General features: G+C 37.4%; 1 protein-coding gene across 8 annotated transcripts in view; it reads right to left on the bottom strand.

Moving 5' to 3' along the window:
- The window catches only part of EYA4 (EYA transcriptional coactivator and phosphatase 4), a 143045-nt gene that overhangs the window by 104469 nt on the left and 15909 nt on the right, over positions 1-22667 (bottom strand). For all 8 annotated transcript variants that reach the window (XM_063390044.1, XM_063390043.1, XM_063390042.1 and 5 more), the window contains exon 2: positions 20782-20878. In XM_063390044.1, coding sequence (XP_063246114.1) covers positions 20782-20814 — 33 coding nt within the window. In that variant the 5' untranslated portion in view covers positions 20815-20878. The remainder of the gene's footprint in view (positions 1-20781; positions 20879-22667) is intronic.

The following is a 22667-nucleotide window of genomic DNA, read 5'->3' as shown; positions in this document are numbered from 1 at the left end:
GCATCATAGAATGATGCATCTTCAATATTCTTGCAAGTATCTTTGGAAACTGCTTTTATACATATATATATATATAATCTCAATAATTCGATATCTGTATGAATTTTTAAAGTATTCATACAAAATATTTGTTCAAACATTACAGAAACAAACACCTATGTTCTACAAATCTGTTCTAATCCTCTCTTACCATTTGTAAAATTAATGGTCCTTTAACATCGGTCCTTTAACACCTTTTGACCAGATTCTCAGCAACAAACTACTACCTAAAATGGGAAATATAGAAAATCACTGTTTAATTTTGTCAGTTCCCTGGTTCCACTGCCTGTTGTAGCAGCTTCTTTTCCTATAGCTGCGTTTTAGTCATTCTGAAGCCCTAGTTTCACTTACACTTTCATTTAATAGCTCGTCATCACAAATTATCATCACTGATCACTGTCAAATTTTAAACATTATAATATATATCTCTTTATCAAAAATACAATTTCTCTGCTGAAAACACTACCAAAAAAAAAAAAAAAAAAAAAAAGGGAAGACATATATGTCCTTATTTTCTGAATTTTCATGGCTTTATTCCTCTGAAAAATGAGAGGGGGAAAAAAATCCCATTTAATTGTTCTTCTGGTTTCAATATTTTTATTGAAAATTTTATTAGTAGTTATTAGTAGTTTTATAGAAAAAACATAACATTCCAGTTCTAGGATTTTCACCACAATTCAAGTTGTTAAAGCAGTTAAAGCTGCTTCTTCACGTTTCCAGTTTCACACTCTATCTACCTTTCCACACATCTTACCAGGCAGGGCTCAGCACATTGCTTCCAGCCTTTTAACTATCCCAGACACCTCTGTGTGCTCCTGCTTTGTACCACTGCGTGGTGCAGGCATGCCAAGTTCTTTCAAGAGGTAACTTCTCTAAAAAAGTGTCATTGCAAAGGAGAAAAATAAAGGCAAAACAAAACTGATATTCTGGATTGTCAGCAAACCCAGACAAAAAAAAAATCTATTACAGAGCAGTTGAAAATAAAGTTAACGCACAGAGATTTTCTACATCTTATTGTGCTTTTAAGATAATGTAGTAGTGAGCAGACAAAATTACATTCTGTCTTCTCTTCCTTAAAGAAGCTTTGGCAAAGAAGCTTTTGTACTCACCAGAATACACACCTTCTGGTTTTCCTCGGGCACAGCAGGAAAAAGAAATGAAAAATGTGATGTATGAGCTATGTCATCCTATTTTCTTGAAGAATTATAGAGTGCTCCCTGCGGTAACCTTACACTAAAGAAAGAAAACATTCTGAGGTATTATCGTGGAGTTTTAAAACAATGCTACTGAAACACCAACCTAACTGCTGCACAGTTAGGGGAAAGTGCATTAATCCCATTTATTTGAGCCTGCATGAATCAATTCTGTGCTTTGCCCACCATCTCTAGAACTCTGTATTGGTGGTTTAGGAGACCAGCAACAACTACTTCAGTCAACTCCATATTATTGTAGATCAAAATGAGTGGACATTGCTAGTATAACGATGTATAAGAAATTACAGTCTGGTCACTAAACTAAGGTGGATCAGAGATGAATTTGTTTTCTCCCTTACATACCTTGTTCGCTCTTGAGTCTATCTCTACTTGCATTTTTCTGATGGAAAAGCTGTTTCTCCAGCAAGGAATGATTGTAACTGAACGTAAGCAGAAAGCATGCAAAGACTCAGGGAGAAGAACTACAGAGCTCACAGCCATCCTGCCTTCAAACAGGTAATTGCAATTATTGATGTCTCTTGCACAGAAACCATTTAATACTGGTAACAGAAAAATTCAAAGGAAGAGAGATGCCACATTTTAGACAACACACCTGAGTGATTTCTTAGACCAGTCCAACATGGGCTACAGCAGTTGATGCTTTTGTTTACTTGAAAAGATTTGTGTTTGTTGGGCATGCCCTGCTCTTATTCCCTTTAGAATCATAGAATTACAGAATGGTTTGGGTTGGAAGGGACCTTGGAGAACACCTAGTTCCAACCTTCCTGCCACAGGACCACCCACTGGCCCTCTGAGGCAAGAAAGAAATACTCACCAGTGACAAGGAACAGTGCTCTCACAAAAATGAGATGTGTAACTCTTTTCCACCAATATACTGCCAGAGTCATGAATTACAAAGAACAGAGGTGGAAGAGGCAGAACAAAAAGACTGGAAAAGGAAGGGTATGCACTTGCTTCTGTAATTCTGCTCAGTCTCTCAAAGCTCTGTTTAAAAAAGAAAAGCTTATTGCTCCTCTTGGGAGCTTTCCATCTCCTAGGGATATTGATTATGATTCCTTTTGATTTTGTCTCCCTGGGAATAATTTTATTTTATACCATATATAGTTATGGGACCATGACTAAAAACGGATTGCCTTCTTACCAATTTTTCTTTGAATGATTTTCCTGAAGTTTAGCAATTCAGCAAATAAGTGAAATTATTTTAGTACAATTTATATCGTCACAGAATTGTTCATATTACATCAATTCAGCAGCAGACCAAGAAAGTAGTAGATATTTGCTTTGACATTCAGTTTTACAGACAGAACACAGCTCTGCATCCACTGGGTACAAAGTGAAACAATAATTCATTTACATTTTGATGCAAATATTTTTCCCTCAGAGTAACTTTTCTGGCATCCATCGAATAGTAAAACCAGCATTTTCATTAACAGTATTTCTATTACTTATTTAGCTATGGTCTGTGAAGACTCAGAAAACTGAATTATTAATGAAGGGTTGAAAGAATGCTAGGGTGACACTGATGACCCAAATCTTGAAAGAGTAAGGACTGATATTTTTAATTTAGAATTTTCTAGTAAAATACATGATGCCAAAAATATGTGCTTTCTATGAATGAACTCACAGAGGAGTGAACATGAAACTTTAATTCAACAAGCATTGCTCTGGATTTTTTTTTTTTCTGAAAATGTGGTTTTGAGTCAGGTTCTTTCCATTAATCCCTTGCCTCTTTCACAAGAGTTAGGTGAATAGGTAAGGCTTTTTCCCATTTTCTGCTCAGCTGGGAACTTAGGCAATGCTTCTCCATTACCACAGTCTCATTCTGCAGCTACTTTAATTCTTAATGCCTTAATCACTTGTGCTTATTAAATTATTTAAAATGTGCTCTGAACAACAAAGGAAAGAAGGACCTTCCTTTGCAGCTAATGAAGCAAAGGAAGGTTCTGGTTTCGCAAAACCTGCCAGGCTGAATGGGCAGCTGAGGAGAGATGCCCTTGAAAGGTTGTTTCATGCCTTTTGCCTTATTTTTCTATTTACAGAAGAGGGAAATAAAAAATAGGTGAAACAGAAGACCAAGAGATGTCGTCTTGTAATAAATTTCTTCCTGAGGGGAAATCATTATTTTCCCTGGTTATATTGACTTATAATGTCTCATGATCCTCTTCATATTCAGCAGCTCTTGCACCTCAAGGGTTACAAAAATGAGGCTACTGCTCCAGTGCTATCACAGCACCACATGCCCTAAAGGTTGTATAAGGGAATTATCTCTACTGATACCTACTCCTGAAAAGCTGTAAAACAGGTAGCAGGTAGAAATACCATGAAAAGGGAGGAGTCCAAAGCCCTTTCTTTGCTACCAGGTACATGAACAACAAATGGGGGGGTCTCTAGCAGAGGACAGGTTTAAATATGGAAAAAATAACCACATAGGGGTGGCACATGGGCATGGCAGGAGGACCAGTGACTGTCAAGCCTTTGAACAATCCGTGTTCCACAGGGCTGCAAAGCATTGGCAAACCCATACATTAACAACTGCTAACTAGGAGAAACACATAATCCATCTTACCTGCCAAAATTTTCTTTAATGGGACTAAACACCGAGTGGTAATGTTCACCCAGCAAGTACAACCAGCCTTCATGGAGAAAGTCCCACATTACCACAGAGAACTCTGGGATTTGGGAGGGGTGGTTTGGTCACTCTCCTTTTTGTAGTCTTCCCCTCTGTTCCAGGGCTAAGTTTCCCTCGTAAGACAATCCCTTTAGCAAAGTTTATAAAGTATGCAACATTTTTCCAAGAAAAAGAAAAAATAAGCTTACGATGTTGAGATGTGTCTGTGCAAGCAATGCAATAGGTTGTTAACTACACAACAGAAAGGCAGTTTGGAAGAAATGTCGCAACTATGAAATGAGCATAACCTCACCAAGACCACAGAACAGCTTTACCCCAAAACAACAAAAAAACCCCAAACAAACAAAACCCCCAAAACAACCAAAAAATAACACCACCCACCCCCCCCAAATAAATGATTTACCAAAATAAAAAGCCATTTTTTTCCACTCATCTAAAGATCCTTTTTCATATATGTACTTTGTAACATTCCATTAAATTGCCAAGTTTAAAAAATATTTTGTGTTTCATGAATACAGAGGCAAATAATCTTGATTATTTTCCATTTTTTCTATTACATACTCAACAGAGACCTCAAAGGAAGCAATGGAACCTACCAGAATTCTCAGAAGTGACAAGTAACATGCAAACTGCAGAGTTTATGTTATTTGAATAACCTCCCAAAACTAGACACCAAACAAATCTTGAAGCATATTTGAGTTTCATGTATATACAACTACTTAAGTGTGGTAAATATAATAACATTTGCAATTTTGTGATTTGTGACCCTTTTTTTTCTTAGTAGAAAGGCAACAACACTAAATCAGCAATACATTATTACTACACATTATAGAAATTATCAAGAGTGAAATCAAATTTATTGCAGCTGTAACACTTCCAAAAGAGAACAAGGATCTGGAACTGTGCCAAAGAACACACTCTAGGCAGTCGATCACATGATCTTCAAAATAACTAAATTAATTTTGTTGTAAAAAAACCCTAAGCCATACTAAATACCAAAACCAAGGCATGAAAGTGATTTCCAGGTTAAGAAAGCTTGTTTTAATTTCTTTCAAGAGTATCCATGGCACCTAGCTTTCTAACATGAAATGCAAATATATTTTCTATCAATTACAACCTGTATTTATTCAAAAAAAAGGGATTTAAATTATGAATACCATAAATATAAAGTCTGATTCAGCTCAAGATGAATGCATATTATCAAAAAACTGAAATCATCTAGTGCAGGAGGAGACTTCCAGAAAGCAGGAAACAGAAAAAACTTGGTTTGTCTTCTAATATCCACCCCCAGAATGTCCCAGGTGGGAGATTACAGCCCAAATGCCAGTTACTCATGGGCTCCAATTCAGAAAAGCATACCTACTCAGGAAAGCACTTAATTAAGCACATGCTTATATGCTTTTCTGAATCAGGTCCACAGTACCACAGGAAATGGGTATAACAGACATAAAATGCATGAGTAAAAGTAACTGAGAACATAGGCCCAGAGCATAAGCTTTCATTTATGTACCTTTGTATTTTTAAGATATGATGCACTGCTTAAGACATAGAACAGCTGAGCACACAACTCGGTAAAATGCAGCATGGACAAAAGGAGTATAATCAGATCCCAGGACCTAATTGGTATCTTCACATACCTAATCCACTGCAGAAAAGTGCTGAAAAAGATGCAGAGCACCTTTTGTTCACGTTATTTCATTTTCCAGCAGATGGACATCTTTGGGCATATTGATGTAATGGGGATAAATGACTGGTTGTCACAAGGGATCAATGGGGTTGTCAATGGGGATAAAAGAGCTGCTTGTCACAAGGTTTGAATCTACTGTTGCACACCCAGTTAGAGCCAGCACAAACAGGGAGGCAAGGAAGGAAACTACTCTGGACGTGTTGATCGAGCAACAGGGAAGATGTCTTCAGAAAGGTCATTCCTTTTTCACTTGCAGCATTACAGAGCAAAAATCTCTGCATTTTCCATTCCTTTCAATGCTGCTCTCTGACAAATCCAAAGCCATAAAAGAAGCTGGCCACCAGCAAGTGAAGTTGCTCAGCAGCTGCTCCAGGCAAAGCAGGGAGCTGATGCAGGACACATAAAGGGCCAGGCAGATTAAGAGCCACTGGCAACGTCTGAGAAATGCCAAGTTTAGATATGCTGTCATATCTGCATGTGATTATAAACCAGCAGGAAAACCCTGCGGTCTGCACTGGGGAAACCCAAGTCTTAGAATGGTAATTATGCCCATGTATGGGAATACCAGACCCCTCATTTACTTTCAAATAACTGTTTTGCTAAAAAAAAGATACCTTTTTCACCTAGTTCACACTGACTTTCTATCACTAAAAAATAATTTCAAGCTGAATAAAACTATGTAACAGCAGAACCATTCAAAACTTTACACTGAGAGCCACAAAGTTTAAAAATATTCTGCTGCCCACAAGAGCTTTGATCAAAGAGATAAAGGCTAGAACTGGAATCTCCTTCAATGCAAGAGAAATATAATTTTAATATATGTTGCAGTTTCATTCCTTGGCAATTTTTATTAACACTGAAAAACCAGCAGAAATTTTATTAAGTACTGGATACTCTAAACTTTGTATTTCATGAACCAGAAGCTACACAAACTCTCACAACATTACTAACATATTTTTGCAATCAGTCCATCTATTAAAATGCAGAGGGTTTTGTACAATTCCATTGCAGTGTTATAAGCGTACTTATTCAAATCAATCTTGAAAGATTGAAAGCCATGGTAATGAGATATTATTTTTAGTTACACCTATCAAATCATAACATCACACAACTAAACCAACAGAACAGTTTTTCAATGGGCAGTCCTCATGAACTGAGATCCTGATGGCCAACCCAAACCTATGTAATGGAAAGGTGTGTATAACCTGAGCAGAATACCAGGGCTGCAAACGTACTTCAGAGAGAGAAGCAAGGCTCTGTTAAGTCACAGCAACATAACAAGTAGGTAGGAGAGAAACAGCAGAGGGCTGCAAAGTCTGTGTACCAATTAATGTTTTGCTACCATAGTCTGACTTGGAGTTTCTGAAGGCTTTACTTATCATCATGCAACAATCACTGAAGGATCTCTAGAGGATCATGTATCAAGCCACAAACCCATGGAATCATGCAGCAGTTTCTTAACTGTGTGCTTTTAGCATGGCAAACAAGGATGTAAAAGTTCCTCTTCTCTGAGTATGAAGACTACAGCCTAATAGCTTCTCTGTTTGAGGTTGTTTCCTTCCGGTGGTCCTCGAAGCCCATCACATCCTACAGCCATGCTAATTACAAATACTCTGGGCTGGATTTTTGGTTTTCCTCATGATTTTCTTCAATTCGTTCTTTGCACCAATTTCTCTTACTAGCCAAAATACAGCAAGAATTTACAGATATGTGCTGGGCACACATGCTATTGCAGTACAAAAGTGCTTGATTACATTTCAAAAAAATTGCTGGATTTTCTCTCATCTTTAGGCTGAATTTACTCACGTGACAAATATTTCCAGTATAAACTACAAAACACTGGCATATAAAGTGCACATACTTGTTAATTCCACTGCATAATGCAGTGAAGGATCTGTAGGGCTTGCTTTGGTTACCATGTATTTTGTTTCTTTGTTTACTGTTATTTTGATAGTCAAGAATTTCCTACTGAATTAGCAGATGTTTACTGGCTTACCAAAATTCAATATTCAAAATATTAACATACCTCAGTATTTAAACAGTGACTTTTTTTGTTGGAGATGTAACAGATGTTAAAATCAATCCATAAAAAACTATCTTCAAACTATCTTCAAACCACCAAATATTATACATGAAAATATTTACACTGACAGCAAGTGTGAAAAGTGTGTTTCTTTATACGGTACAGAGGTAGGTAGGGATAGAGAGCTGATTGGGTGAAGCAGACACATATTTTCCGTGCTTTCTTATTATACCACCTAAACCAGAACCCTTTAATGCTAGTTGTGCCACAATGATTTCTATTTCTCTGCACCAAAACAGCACATCTTCTTTGCTACACATCCCTAGTGTGGGTACTGAGCAGAGAAAGCACAGCAGTAATCTCTTGTGTTCTAGTAAATGCTGTCATTAGAATAGTGTGTAGCTTTCTTCAGGCAACTAAGAGAAGTACAAAAAGAAGAAACAAGCTGAAGGATGGTTACAAGCCCACATGACATCTAACTAGTTATGTATCCCTTCAGTGAAAAGCGGCGCCAAATACTACACACTGCACGATACCATTATTGCACTTTTTGTATTCACTTTTTATTAATGCAGAATAGTCCTGTCTGTTCCAGGAATGCAAGAATGATTTATTCCATCATTTGCTTTCCATGTGGAAGGCAGCTACTTCTCTTAATTTCTAAGATGGATCTTTTCTCCATTTTCCCCTTTAATCTGACATCATTAAGTCTCTGACTTACAGGGTATTATACCTTCATAGTATGTACCCCATGATGTTAAATGGGAAGCCCTGGGAATAAAGCCAAGTTCCAGTGGAGTTCATATATTCAAACTCACAAGCATACCTTAGTCTGGAATTGAGTAAATCACTCATTGGGCTTCTCTAATTTGAATGAAGGCATTTTCTTCTGGAAAAGTGGAAAAATCATACATGTAAAGTTACCAGTTGACATTACTAACATTTATAGACGAGAAGACCATGTAGTCTTTTCCTCCAGATGGACAAAGCTTACTGTAGACCAATGGAAGACAATGGCAGAAACTTTTTTGGTCTTCACATGACAGTTACCTTCCCATGCAGCCAAATACAAAGGCCTCATCTCTGCAGAGTATTTGTAACAGAGAAAAGATTACTGCAGAGGTCCTTATCACCATCATAAAACACCCTTCTTTACACAGATTTACACACAAACCTTTGCTGCCTGCTTTGCCCTGTGGCCTCTGTTGAAGATCATTTTCTGACCCCAAATTTCAAGGGTAATTGTTTATGCTCCTCTGAGAGAGACACAAAGAAGGATATGAAAAAAAAAAACTAAAATAAAGATTAAGCAACGGGAGATTTTCTCTGCATATACTAACACATCTGGGCCTCTAACGATCTTCAAGACTTTTATAATGTTCTGATTGTCTGAGATACATACAAAGCTACCACTGAGCAGCAGCAGAATAGCGGCCACTGATTCTCCCATTCTGTCCCAGCAGTTAGTAGTAAAGGACAAGTGCATACTAGAAACAGACAAAGCCCCAAACAACAGGCAATGTTCCAGTGGCCTCCCCTAGATGACACACATTTCATTTTTCAAGTATTAGTCACGGCCCTTTGATGTTTTGCTACAGCAGAAGCACTGAAAAGTATAAAAAATGAAAAGTAAACACAGTGGCTTAGTGAAACCAACAGCCAAGGAGCCCTGTCTGTATTATTCACCCCAGCAGGCAGCATTGCTGCATTTCACTTTTCTGCATTACTGTATATACTTGATCAAAGTATCCTCACAGTCATCATTTACACAGTTGGTTATGTTTTTCCCCATGGATGCTATTTTCCATCTTTTGCTTTCTTTCAGCACTGAAAATTTGCAGGAAAATCATCCATAACCCATGCATTCCTATGTATACTCTCCATTGATGATGTCCTCTGTGAAAATGTAAATGTTCCAAAAGAATTGAGATATTACAGATGTTGATATTTTTTCTTATCTTTTTCTGAGATCATGCAAGTATAATTATCAGCTAGTATAATTTCTGAGGACTGTGAGGCACTCAGCTGAAAATGTCAGATGTTTTGAAATGCTACAGTGTTCCTGGTTAGGCACTGCATCACATATTCACTCAAGACCCCAAGAATGTCTCCTGAGACTGCTAGAAATCAGAGGACAGCTACTTGGTCAGCTCCTGCTCTTGGCATATGCCAGATGGATTTCTGCAACTGGTGATTTTAAAGAAGCTGGGCTGCAGCCCTTTCACAACCATCTGGCATCCTTTCTCTTCAGTGCACATCATGCTAGGTGAAACCAGACAGCAAGGAATACAGCACTACCCCGGGATAATTACATGTATTTCTCAGCTCCAAGCTCTCAAAAGGTAAGCTTGTTGAATTTTGCAGCATGATTTGCAGATCCACAATCAGGTCATACCTGCACTACTGACTGAATACTATTGCAAGACCAGTTACAAATGGAATTCAACATAGACATATTTACAGAGGTCCTTTTTGACCTGCACAGCAGGCATAAGAAATTAATTCATCCATTAAAGAGCATGTAGTACAAGCTTCCTAACCATTTTAGTCTGTTTTTTATCTGGTATATTTTCGCATGACCACATCAAGATTTCCTTGTCTGAAAAAATACACAATTTCCCATACACTACAGAACATGAAAGTAGCAATTACCACAATCTAAACATACTTATTTTTTCTATCCTACTCTTTTTAAGTGCTGACACAAGCTTTTTGGATGGTAGCTCTACTTGGTACCCTACTGATGGGCTTTCAGCAATAGGTGAATTTTACCTGAATAGCAGGATAACTATGTTGGAAACAGGCACTAGATTTGCATTTAATTTTCGTAGACGTAACTGGTTAACCACAGCTGCATTGCTACAAAATTTTCAAATGCCAATATTCAAAGCAATTCTAAGTCTTCTTTCATCAATACACAGGTATTTAGATAAAAATACAAAGCAGATCTGTAGACTGTCAACTGGGAACAAGTCACTTTTTCAAATCTGTTATATTTGGTAGGATGTCTTGTTATACAGTTATTCAGTCTTATTTATCACAGCTCAACACCAGGACTTTCAACAGAACTCTTGATATCTTTAATGTCCAAAACAGAAGATATCCAGCAGCACTGGAAAAGCAGATGAAGTGTATCACCATTGTAATACATCTGCTTCCATAGACATGTTTAAAAATACACTTTAATTACATGAATGGAGAGATTTTCAGTAAATAGTTTAGTCTAAAGTTCTCAAAATGCTAGCTAATTCTACCCTGTTTATTCTAGAATTAAGTATTATTTCAACCTGGAGAAGTTCAGGTCAATGTTAAGTCTTCATGTGTTTGCTTTTATCAAAATTGAGTACTGTTGAACCCTAGTACTAAGAAGAAAGAACTGAAGAGTTTATGAACAATCAGCCAATGGTGCATCACATAACTGCCCTTGATCCTACAAGGACTATTTCCTCTACTTCTACTTTCAATTTGCAGTTATCTTCAGATTAAATCTATTAGCTTGCAAGGAAAATGTGTAATTTTCCTTCAATTAATTAAACTGTGGATTCCTTGACTTAAAAGCAAGTTATGCATGAAATGCAATATGGCATCAGCTTCTTGAAAGCCTACGATTTTCATTTGTGATGCCCCAAGGAGTACGGTTGAAATTATCATTTGCTGCAGTCATCGATAAGCATTCCATTTGAAATTACAAGCTCGCTCTTGCACCTTCAAAGCTATGGGATGAGGGGATAAAATTAGTTTTATTTTTATGAAACCATGCAGGTGCCACACTACAGAGGCTACAGGCTGATCATTAGTTTTACACTGATGTGGTTAAAAACCCATGAAAACTCATTATCAAAGCTGTTTAATGTGAGCAATGAATTTGAGAACACGGCAGGCAAGCAGTTAGATCACAGTATAAACAGCAGGATTATCTGCATGTCCATAGCCCACCAAAGCTCCAGTAGCACCACAACCACTACTACTACATGGAAGAAAAGTACATTCAGAAAGACACAAACAAATACAGCTCTTGAGATTATTTAGCATAGGCTTGAACTTGTGAATGTGCTAATGACTTGAGCTTAGCCTGAGTAACTAATCTCTTGAAAAGCAGAAAATAAATAGATAATGGAAGCAGATAACCAGCAGCTCAGTGTGTGTATTAGAAACTGATTAAATGCATGTAAAGGGAAACTGTAGTTGGATTTGAGGTCCTGAACACTTGTACCCCTGTATACAGCATCTGACTGACTGTGCACAGCATTCACGCTTCCTGTGTGCTGGACTCCCCTGAGAACAGAGGCTCCTGTGTCCACAGCAGTGAAGGCTCAGTGAATCCAGTTCATGAAATCAAAAGCATCCTGGAATGATCCGTGGCAACCAGGGTGAGCAAGAGATGGCAAGTGAAGCTCAGATGCCCCTTATGCATCAGGGCCTGTCAGGGCCAGGCTGTTTACATAAATAAACAGTGGTTGAAGTAAAACAGAGGATACCAATATAACTAACCATTAACTACAGAACACATTGCTGCCTCTGATGGTAAAACCCACTGAATGATAGAAATACTCCACACATTTCATTGCACTGTTTCAAAAATTGTCATACTGTCAAGTTTATTTCACAACTGAAAGAAAACAAACTAAAAAGGAGGAGATGAAATGACAGCCCATTCCACTCAAGCAAAGGCCTGAACTTCTGGGAAAGCAATGTGCCGCACTCAAGGCACAGGCTGCTGGACGCATTTTAACAGAGTAGGAGTCTTTGAATGGATGGAAAAAGAGCAAGAAGAGGTTTTCCTAACTGCTCAAGAGCCACTATGAGGATCACCATTTAGTGAGCAAGTTCTTTCTCACACTTGATCCTATCTGGGCGGGTAAATGCACAAATCCTATTTGCACAGAGTCAGTAAAAAGGATCCCTGAAAAACAGTTAAAGCACACATTACTGGATTTTGAACTACAAGCAGAGTTTGACTTTTTAATGGATGGAATTTAGTATCTGCACTGCCGTGTCCAGCAACACAAGGCTCCCAGGCTGTGGGCTGTTACTATGTAAATCCCCAAAATGCTCAGGTGGCAGCTCAACACATTTCACTGCAAGCCATGAGTAGTCCCACAGGGAAGGTGACTGCATGACAAACTGAAACTTAAAAACCTGTATAATTTTTTAACAGCATTGCTAACTGAAATATAAAAACATTCTTTTTCATTTCAGAAATAAGTGATGTTTGCTTTAGCTCCTTCTCTTGTATACTTTGACTGAATCACATAAAGAAAAATTTCATGTGGCCCAGAACCAAAGACTAAAAATTTAAAGCCAAGTAAGGTTTCACAAAAACAGGAGCAACTAAAGACCTGCACTGTAAAAGATGCTCTTTTTCATGACAGAAATCCCATTAGTCACTGCTTCCAGTACCAAAACCAAACCAAACCAAAAAAAAAAAAGAATCAAAAAATCATGGTCAGCTAACATTCATTCCTCTGCTGTTAAAATACACAAAAAAGAAAAGGAGAGATCCGATAAAGTAGATTTGCTGCCACATTTAAGAAGAGGTTTGTTCAGTCTTCACTTAACCTAGTTTCTCAGTTTCTCAGCTAGAGCTTGCCTTTATAATAGTAATACTCCAACACAAATCTCTGGGTCTCTCAGACGCAAGTGGCTTCCTGTTTGGGTTGGTGACCTCTGCCTAAAGCACAATCACTGCTGAACTCCAAGTGCTGACACAAGGAAAAGGATGCTGCCATGACAATATTTTCACAGAGCATCAGGTGTTGCTTTCAGGACCATGGAGGAGCGTGAACAAATCTTAAAATGAACTATTTGACTAATTAATAAATAACTAAATAAACAACATGAGTTATACCCAATGGGATCCTCTGGGATAAATTCTGCCTGAAGTTATATTATGGCAAAGCTCTTTCCATTCACTGTAGACATAACATTTCAATGCTTTTAATGTCTTCCTCACGTTGCTAAAGATTTAACCAAATACAAAAGAGGACATGGATGTGAATGTGGTTTAATGGGTCTGCATGTGGCCAATGAAGACATACTTTATGAAATAGGAAATCAGATTCTTTGCCTAGTGTCATTTTATTATTCAAAAATTATTTAACATTTCTCCCTGTCATTCTTCTCTTTTTAATACAAGTTGACTTGCAAGTCAACCACTTGGATATGGAGGTAGAGCTCAGATAAAAACTAATATAAGGAGAGGAAAGAAACCATGACTGTTACATGATGCTGAATAAATATTAGCCACAGCCACAAATCATTCAGATGTATTTGCTAGTAAAATATTTCTGAAATTATTGCTTTTCTTTTGTACTGTATTTCTAAGTCTTTTCCAGAAAAGTATTTAAGCACATGGCTAACTTAAAGCACATGAAAAATCCCATTGATTTAAATGGGCTTAATCACATCCCCTAAGTCCCACACATTCTTCAGCACACTGCTGCATCTGGACTTCTTACAATAATCAAATGAGTAGGAACCAAATGTATGTTCAGTGTAAACCATGCTTTTCATGTGAAAATGTAGACTTAGTTATTTAATAGGCATGAAGGCACTGAGCATTTAGCCTTGAAAAATGAAAAACCTAGAGGAGACTGATTTGCTGTCATGTTGTTGAATATTTTATTTTCATTACAAAACCCTGACTTTTTTTACTGAAGAAAACACTTCTTAACATGTTAACTTCACCTGGACACTGTCAAAATCAGCATCCTAAGGTGATGTACAATCCCTGTGCTAAGGAAACTCGTATTTTCATTTTGCATTCACAAGTAAGATAAATGTGGACACTTTTGGAAATTTTTTGAGTAATTTTAAGTTAAAATTCAATATCAAAATCAAATAGAAGTATAGCATTTACAAATTCAGTATTTTAAATGCTTGAACAAGTGTCATACTATACAAGCAAAATTCATCTCCAGAGCTTGGGATGTGTCTGTGTGATGTGATTCTGATGATTTATTCTAAAAAACCACCATTTATAGAGAGAGATAATACCTTCATTAGACTGACTTATTTGTTCCAAATCGTATGCATGCATTCATACATACAAACCATTCCTTAGGTGAACACGTCGTTGTGGAGGATTCAAAGAAGGTCTAAGCTGGCCCAGTTTTCAGGCCTTGAAGACCATTTTTTCCACCTGCAACATTTTGCCATTATTTTTTCTAGTGGTGTTATCTGTTACAATACAATAGAAGTCACTTCTGATAGCCATATCACATCAGAGGTGTAACATCACTAGTAATAGAGAATTTCATGTTCTGGGAACCCTGGAGACCCCTGTGCAGAAGACAATATCTACCTTGGGGAAAGTTCATGTAGCTTATGGCAGTGGCAATTTTCCCAAGTAGCTCTACCCCTAAAATTCTAGTCTGGGGCCTTTCTGTAGCCAGAAATACCAGCCATAACAAACTATATAGTAGCTATGTGTCAGTCCTTGTCAGCAGTCCAAGGACAGTATGTGACAGCAGAACATTTTATTTTATTGGTTTTCCTTGTTATTAAATAAAGCCCATGCAGTGCCTTTCCATTTAAACCTCTGATACTGACATGGTAACATCTTCCAGAAGACAGGCAGGGAGCTGAAGCAGAGGAAACATGACAGTGACAATGACAGGAGCACTTCTGTTTGTTTGCCAACCCCTCTTCTCATCCCATCTCGCAAGTTTACAAGCTATGGATATTATTCTGTAGAATTCTCTTGGATACATTTTTAAGTGATTGCCTACTTAGCTTTTAAAGAAACTTTTCAAATTAGATGCTTCAAATTAGAATTTTATTCTACTTAGATGCTTTCAAATTAGAATTTTAATCAACTCAGAAAAAATGCACATTTCTATTACATATATGTAAACAGTGAACATTTGTATCTTCATGCCAAACTACTTCTCCAATGATATGCAATTCATACGACACACAAGTCAACTCAGTTTATTCTGCATGTCAAAAGAATTAATTGTTTCTGAGTGCTGTCTCATTTGGTCTGTCCCATTTGGCAAATGACAGAAATAAAATATGTGTAAAACTACCAATGTAGTTTGAAAAAAAAAGTCTTCAAATTTAACAGTGATGGATTATTGTATAGAAAGGACAGAATGCTGAAGTGATAGAGGACAAAGGAAAGAGAAAAAAAATGTGTGTTCACAGAAGTTGTTACATCATATATAAAGGTCTTCCAGGTGAGAGAGAACAACAGTGGTGTTTCTACCTCAAATTCCTGTTAGATGAGAGACAAGGAATTATGATATTACACTTTATTCTTGATCTACTGTAATTCAAAATGGGTGATAATTTCGGATCCTCTGTGGCAAGCCACCTCTCTGCCAATTACTGTGTCTGTAGAAAGGAGGTAGTGAAACACCTACACAATTCTCAAAAATACTTTGAAATAAACCTTCAAAAAACCAGGCTGGTTTTCTATTACTTTCCATTGCAGCTGACTTGAAGTTATGGCATTTTTCTTCAAAGACTGATCTCAATTAAAAGCAAATAATAACTCATTAAGGAAAGTATTGTTTTTCTTGTTAAATCTATAATTTCTTCACTTACCTATCCTAAATGTTCTTTGCTTTCATAACTGAAGTATTTGTGCATACTGCCAGCATTTCATGACCAGAAGCTAGACAAGATGACTTCCAGATATCTCTTTTAAGCAACATCACTAACTTGAGAAGATGATTTGCCTATAAGATTCCAAGTCCTACAAATACTGATATAACAGATATAAGAACTACAAAATGCTACGCTGCAATGCAGAACAGTGAAACAAAGCATTTTAAAATTCAGTTAAAGAGTTTAAACTAATTTTCATTTCCTTGCAATGAGCTCCAGCCAAAGGGCTAGCAGGCTGCCCACCCCAGAGGTGGGGAAGATTAAATGCTGCAGATACAGTGCAACAGAGAAGTAGCTGCATCTGAAAACTGATCTGCAAAGGGATCACATCTGACAGCTTCAGACGTTAAAACAAAACGAAAACGGGGAAACAACACTGTCCAAAAAAGGTTGCCAAGGGTCGTCCATCTGCAAGTGGGCTATAAATGCAAGTAACAGATATAACAGTCTGTACAATCTGATAAAAACCAAATAACTTACCCTGGGCACAAGGGGGATGATTGTCCAAATGTCACAAAAATAAAAACCTGTTCATTCAGGTTGAGCTTCACATCTGCTAGTGTCCTGTCCTACAGCACTGCAATCTATTGTTTAATTCTAGGTTAAAATGAAGTAATCTAAATATGCAGGCTGTTATATAAAAGGGCCAGGGGATGAAATTACACCAGTTTCTAATAAGGCTCTTTGAAACCCTAAACTAGCAAGTTAGCAGCCAAATTGTTCTTCTTCTATTAATACAGACTGAACAGAAAGTGATGACTAAAAGAGACAAAACAAAGAGTGTAAACCAGTAGTTCTCAAAATCCTAACTGTGTCTGCTATACCAAAGCACATCAGAGGACAATTCAGGTGCTAAAAATTTATCGTTTTATTTACCATCTCCAAGACCAGTCCTGAAAAACTTTTGTCTCCTCCTCTTCATAAAAACAAGATCTGTAAAATTTCCTTCTCTTTCATTTCAAAACAAAGCAAACTTTTAACATAGCCTCATTGTCCATGTAAGACCAATTTATGTGGTTTTAAGTATTCTTTCACTTGGTAACCAGGTGCAGCCTGCACCTGGTGGCAGACCTCACACCAGAACATGAAAAGGACCATTTGGTTATTTTCTTCTGTCTGTGCAATACATGTCTTACTATTTTTCCTCTTTTTCACTCAGAGTACTATTAACTGAGTCTTCCCATAAATCAAAAGAAAATCCCATGCATGGATGTACAAATATATTGTGCATCTGAATTGTAAAGAAAAAGAGAGTTGTGAGCTTTTTTGGATAAAAACCCACCCTAGAAAGTACAGCAGCATGATAGGCCTCATCCCAGACTGCTCTAAGCCAGCTGCAAGGATCCACTGGATCTCAGCTATGCCTGATGGATCCCAGCTCACCTCTGCATCAGCTTGCATCATTTTCCTGCTGCTCTTCAAAATAGAGCTATTCACCTAGTCAGTTGTGAGTAAAGACAGGAAAGCCACAGTGTAATAAACTCTATTCTGATTCAGACTCTTTTTCTTGCTGAATGATCTTAAGATTTGATTCCCCTACCTCTGCCACCCAGGAGAAGGCAAAGGAAAGGGGGCACAAGAGGCTCCACAGCACAACAGTTAGGCAAGTAGGCTGACTTCTGGTCAAAAATAGGAAAAACAAATAAATTACTGACCTAGTGTCATAAATGGTGTATATATATATATATATATATATATATATATTACATCTAATCAAGCTAGCATCTCAAAAAACAGCAGCTGCTCAATTCAAACACAACTCTTCAGAGGCTCTGAGAACAGAGGAGCACAGATTTCTGAAGCAGCGTATGGTCATGCAGTCACTGGTCTAAGACAAAAGGAGAAGAATTTATTTCTTATATGGCAACAGGGATGGTGTGGAATTGCTCATAGGTATGATCATATAAGTTTCACCTAACTGATATACCTTCAGGATAGGAATCACAGAACCAATCCTTTTCGTTGGTGTATTTTTTTAGTTAAAATAATGATAGTGATCTCAAACTTACATTGAAGACTGTCAGAATAAAAGGTACATTACAGTATATCATGCTTCAAGAGGAGGATCTACTCTCAAATATTAGAATAATTTCCTTTCTTTAAATAAAAACTTGCAAATTAATCTTGCTCACTGTACCAAGGAACTGTGCCTGGCTTCTTTTCCCAAGGATGAAAGATTCCTTAACAGAATGCCCAGGGAAATTAATCCAATAAAAGAATCTTTCTCTTTGGAAAACTCAACTGTCCATCAAACACACCATGCAAAAGCAAACACCTTCTAACTCATCTCAGCTGCAGAGATGAGTCTTTAAAGTAACCAAGGCCTAGACTATTCAAAGCCAAGGTACCAGCACAGGTTTGAGCACAGGTCTTGCACTCATGCTTATTCACACAATCTAATACACATGCAACAGATCCTTATCCTCCATGAATTTTCACACACTAAATGTCATGCATTTAGCTCCCAAAGGAAAATTTGAGGCTGTGATTAAGTATTTATGCCCCGTGAACACGTCAAGAATTAGAAATCCTGCCTGATGGGCAGAAACTGCCCAGAGCTAACCAGTATAAAACACATTAACCAGTACGAAACACCACCAGCTACACTTCAAGCAGATAGATCTGACACCTTCTTAGAGTTTAAACCACCAAAAGCCTCCTGCTTCCTGGGATCTCTAGCCCAAGCCATACCCTGTGGCTTTGAAGAACTAAGCCAGAGACGCTATTTTCTTTTTTGAAAATTGGCTCCCAGACAGGTTTAACATAACAGTGAAATGGCTTTTGAAGTTGGGAAATGAAGGCTTAGTGCCTGCTCTAGGCAGACAGGCCTAACACAAGCCCTTTGCCCAGGACAGTGCCCAGGCTCCTGGTGAGATTTTACCCTCAGTGCCCACCTGGATAAAGGGAGTGAGGAAATGGCTCTCTCACCCATTACCTTCAAATTCTGACACTGTTAGTGAAGAGTAAGAGGAATAAACTTGTCTTGAATCATGATTTTCTGTGACACGAGCATAAAGACAGCAAATCCTACCTTCATATGCAACACAGCACAGATTTCACCTCAATTTGCAAGGTGCAGACCATTTTCACATGTAGTATACAGCTATGAAAAAATTGTGAGAAATACTACAGAGATTATACTATGATGGAGTAGTAAAATTGCTTCTAAAATATGCATTTATCAGGCATCCAGTGTTGCAAAAACATTTTAACTACTATGGAAAGATGTTTCTGCTGTAACCTAAACTGGCTCATCTACTTCCTATTAATAATCGCACCATGAATACTCCACAGAAAAAATGTTTCACAGACTGCAAGAGATGAACTTCTGCCTAATCTTTTATGACCTTTATAAAACTTTATTAAATTATGAAGCCATGTAGCTTTTACGGGCTCTAAAGTTTTGCTTGGGAACACTTTAAATACATAAATATGTGCAGCTGTCCCAAGTAGTGCCACCATGGGGACTTAAGACACTGTTAAGACTTTCCAGTCCTGTACCATTTAAAATCAGTAATAAAACTCTAGTCCAAGATAAAGTCTCAGAGAGGAGCTACACAGCCAGGAGTGAAGTACTCCTTATTAAAGAAAGTTACTGACATTTTAGAAATACATGCAACTCTTCCCACTTCCTTGCACTTGTGTTACCCATAAAAGTCTAAAAATATACATATATTCAAACTAGTTTATTGCACAGATAACTTCCTTCAGCATGTCAGAAATAGAAATACTTAATCCCTTTGTTCATCTTTAGTACACTAAGTCCAAGCTAAGAATTGTAGGGATCACGGAACTGGCAAAATGTTGTGACCAGTAGGAAACAGCAGAAAATTAAGTTGCTAAAAAGCCCAATGCAGTGGATAGCAAGCCCAGATAGCTTTGAATTTGCTCAGAGCCTGCTGTCTCCTCAGAACCACAGTCTGGTGGTGAGGAGGTTTGGAAATGATATCCTTAAAGGCAAACGAAAAAAAGAGATGAAATGTCCACCCCATTTTTCCCAGAAATGTCATCAGTGACAAGAAGAATCTGCCTCTGATATAGGACAGGGAGATAGACTACCACTTCTCACAAACTCCTGGAAGTCCAAGAGAATCCTGAAAAATTAGTGCATGTCATCTGCCGCAGTCTGACCATTTGAAATATTTTGTTTCTGTTTTTGGTAACCCTTGATTTGGAAAAACTGACAGACCACTATGGATATTCATTTTAATGCAGTTATTTGAACAAGGCATACCACTGTGCACGTTTCTAACATTTTATTCTTCCAATGTACCTTAATTATATCCCTCCAGCTATTGTAGTTCTGCAAAATTTTATATAATATAAGATCTCTTGTTATATATAAGATCTTATATATAACAAGATCTTATATAAATAAAGATCTTGTTCCTTTTCAATAGGGAAAAAAGATTAAAACCACAAATTTAATGTACAAACTAAAAGGTTTAAAACTAGGAGCTCAAAAGATTTCCTCAGACCCTACTATAATTTTCAAATCCAAAGCAAAATCCTTTCACACAACTTGGTCAAACAGAGTTCAATTTATTCCATTCAGTTTAGCAACATTTGTACTTACTGACTGTTCACTTAGATCCTGAGAGTCTTCCATTGAGGTTATTCACTTTTCCTCCACAAGCAGAAATTATCTTTCTTTCAATTTACAGCTCAGTAGTCTGAATTAAAAGAGAAGATTAAAAAAGATATGTTAGTCTATGGTTCTCACTCCTAAGGCAAATCTGCAATAAACAAACACTCTAACAGAGGCTGTGGCTTCACCAAAACCCTAAGCAAATTTCCCATATGAAAACTAATTTCATGTAAAGTGCTTCAGCACCTTCAGTATTATTTTGGGAACTAAAATACACCAACAGAAATAGGGACTTTTCTTTGACTCCTTCAAGAGAAAAAAATAGCTCAGTAAACAAACCAGTAAAGAAGCAAAAATGTTGAATGCAGACAGCTGTTTAAGTAGTCAACAAATGATAACCCTTGAGAGAACATCTTGGAAAGACAGTTATAGAACAGAACTGCTTATTACACATTTAATGATAACCTCTTAGCCATTAAGTGTCTGGCAGAAAAATGGGTTATTATGCAATTATCAGCATGAAGTCCCCTCTCTAAGGTTCATTAAATTCCTTTAGGATTAAATTAAATACACAAAGTGGTTTATAACAAGCAGTTCCCTACAAAGTGCAAAATAACAGACATTATCCTAATTATCTGCTATGTCTATGTCTTCTCTCATAGGGTGAATCATTCTCATCAAATATGGAGATCTCCAGTAGGAAAATTCTATTTTCCAGGAGTTCTGCCTGTGAATGATCATGGTAACCCTAACTATAAAGCTACATGATTATGTTGCAATCTCAGTTCTCAGAAAGGATACATTTTGGAGTTATGCAAATTTGCATAATTTAGAAAAAAAAAGTGGCAGGGATATTTCATATATGCAATAATCATATTATTAATCAAAGCTCATGTTACATTAAAAAAACTAATATGTAAACACCTACATTAACAAACCCAAACATCCTGGACTTGATTATCAATATTATCTAGATTTGTTTCTCAAGAAGGCACCACAAGGCATTACCTGCGACTATGCTCAATTACATTAAGATATTATGGATCTCTGTTTTGAATTCTGACCAGCAAGCAAGTGAGGATAAAACATGTACTGCTGTATTGGCACTTGCAATACTTGAAAGGAACCTGAGCCATGGGACCTATGTGGAACAAGCCATGGCACCCACATATTCTCACCCACTGCCCTGCATTGCCCTGTGAGCATCTCCTCTCTTAATCTCAAGTGACTCTTACTTACCATACTTTTACTTACTCCCCAAAATGTAACTCCCAAAAATTCATTTTGTTTTGCGCTAGATATTTTCTAGAACACACACAACTGCACAGCCCTAGTCTACTTTGCTTTCAAGTTTCACCTAGATTTTTCCTGCCACCAAATGACATCCTCCTGTCTTTCTTGCCTCTTGCTAAGTTTAAAAATTATTTTCGTTCACATTTCATTATTTTTTGCCATGATTTTACATAAGGAAAAGCAAGAAAATCATGTTGCATGTATTTCACCATATCATACAGCTGAAAAATAATCTCTGTTTTTCAGAATGGTTTCCATCTCCTCTCAGTTTCAGAGGGATCCAAGACATCTATGTTGTCCCCCACACTGTCTTCACCAAAACTGTAATCACTGCCCATGATTTTTTGGTCAATGTGGAGCCCACACTCCTGTATTTGTAAACATCTTCTCCAATCTTTGTTCAATGAAGCTAAAAGGGGAATTGAAGGGGTTCTTTAAAACACCCACTCTAGGCAAATTTCAGAAAGGAGCCTGCCATGAACAATGGGTATTTTAAGAGAAAGCAGCTCTACCTGGCATTGCCTGCTGCAGTCCCAATCAAAGCAGGCAACTGCAAACACAGAGATTTTCACTACTGATAC

This window comes from Prinia subflava, chromosome 2 (assembly GCF_021018805.1).
Source record: "Prinia subflava isolate CZ2003 ecotype Zambia chromosome 2, Cam_Psub_1.2, whole genome shotgun sequence".
NCBI lineage: Eukaryota > Metazoa > Chordata > Aves > Passeriformes > Cisticolidae > Prinia > Prinia subflava.
The sequence above is the reverse complement of the archived record's forward strand: the minus strand, read 5'-3'. Positions and strand labels throughout refer to the sequence as shown.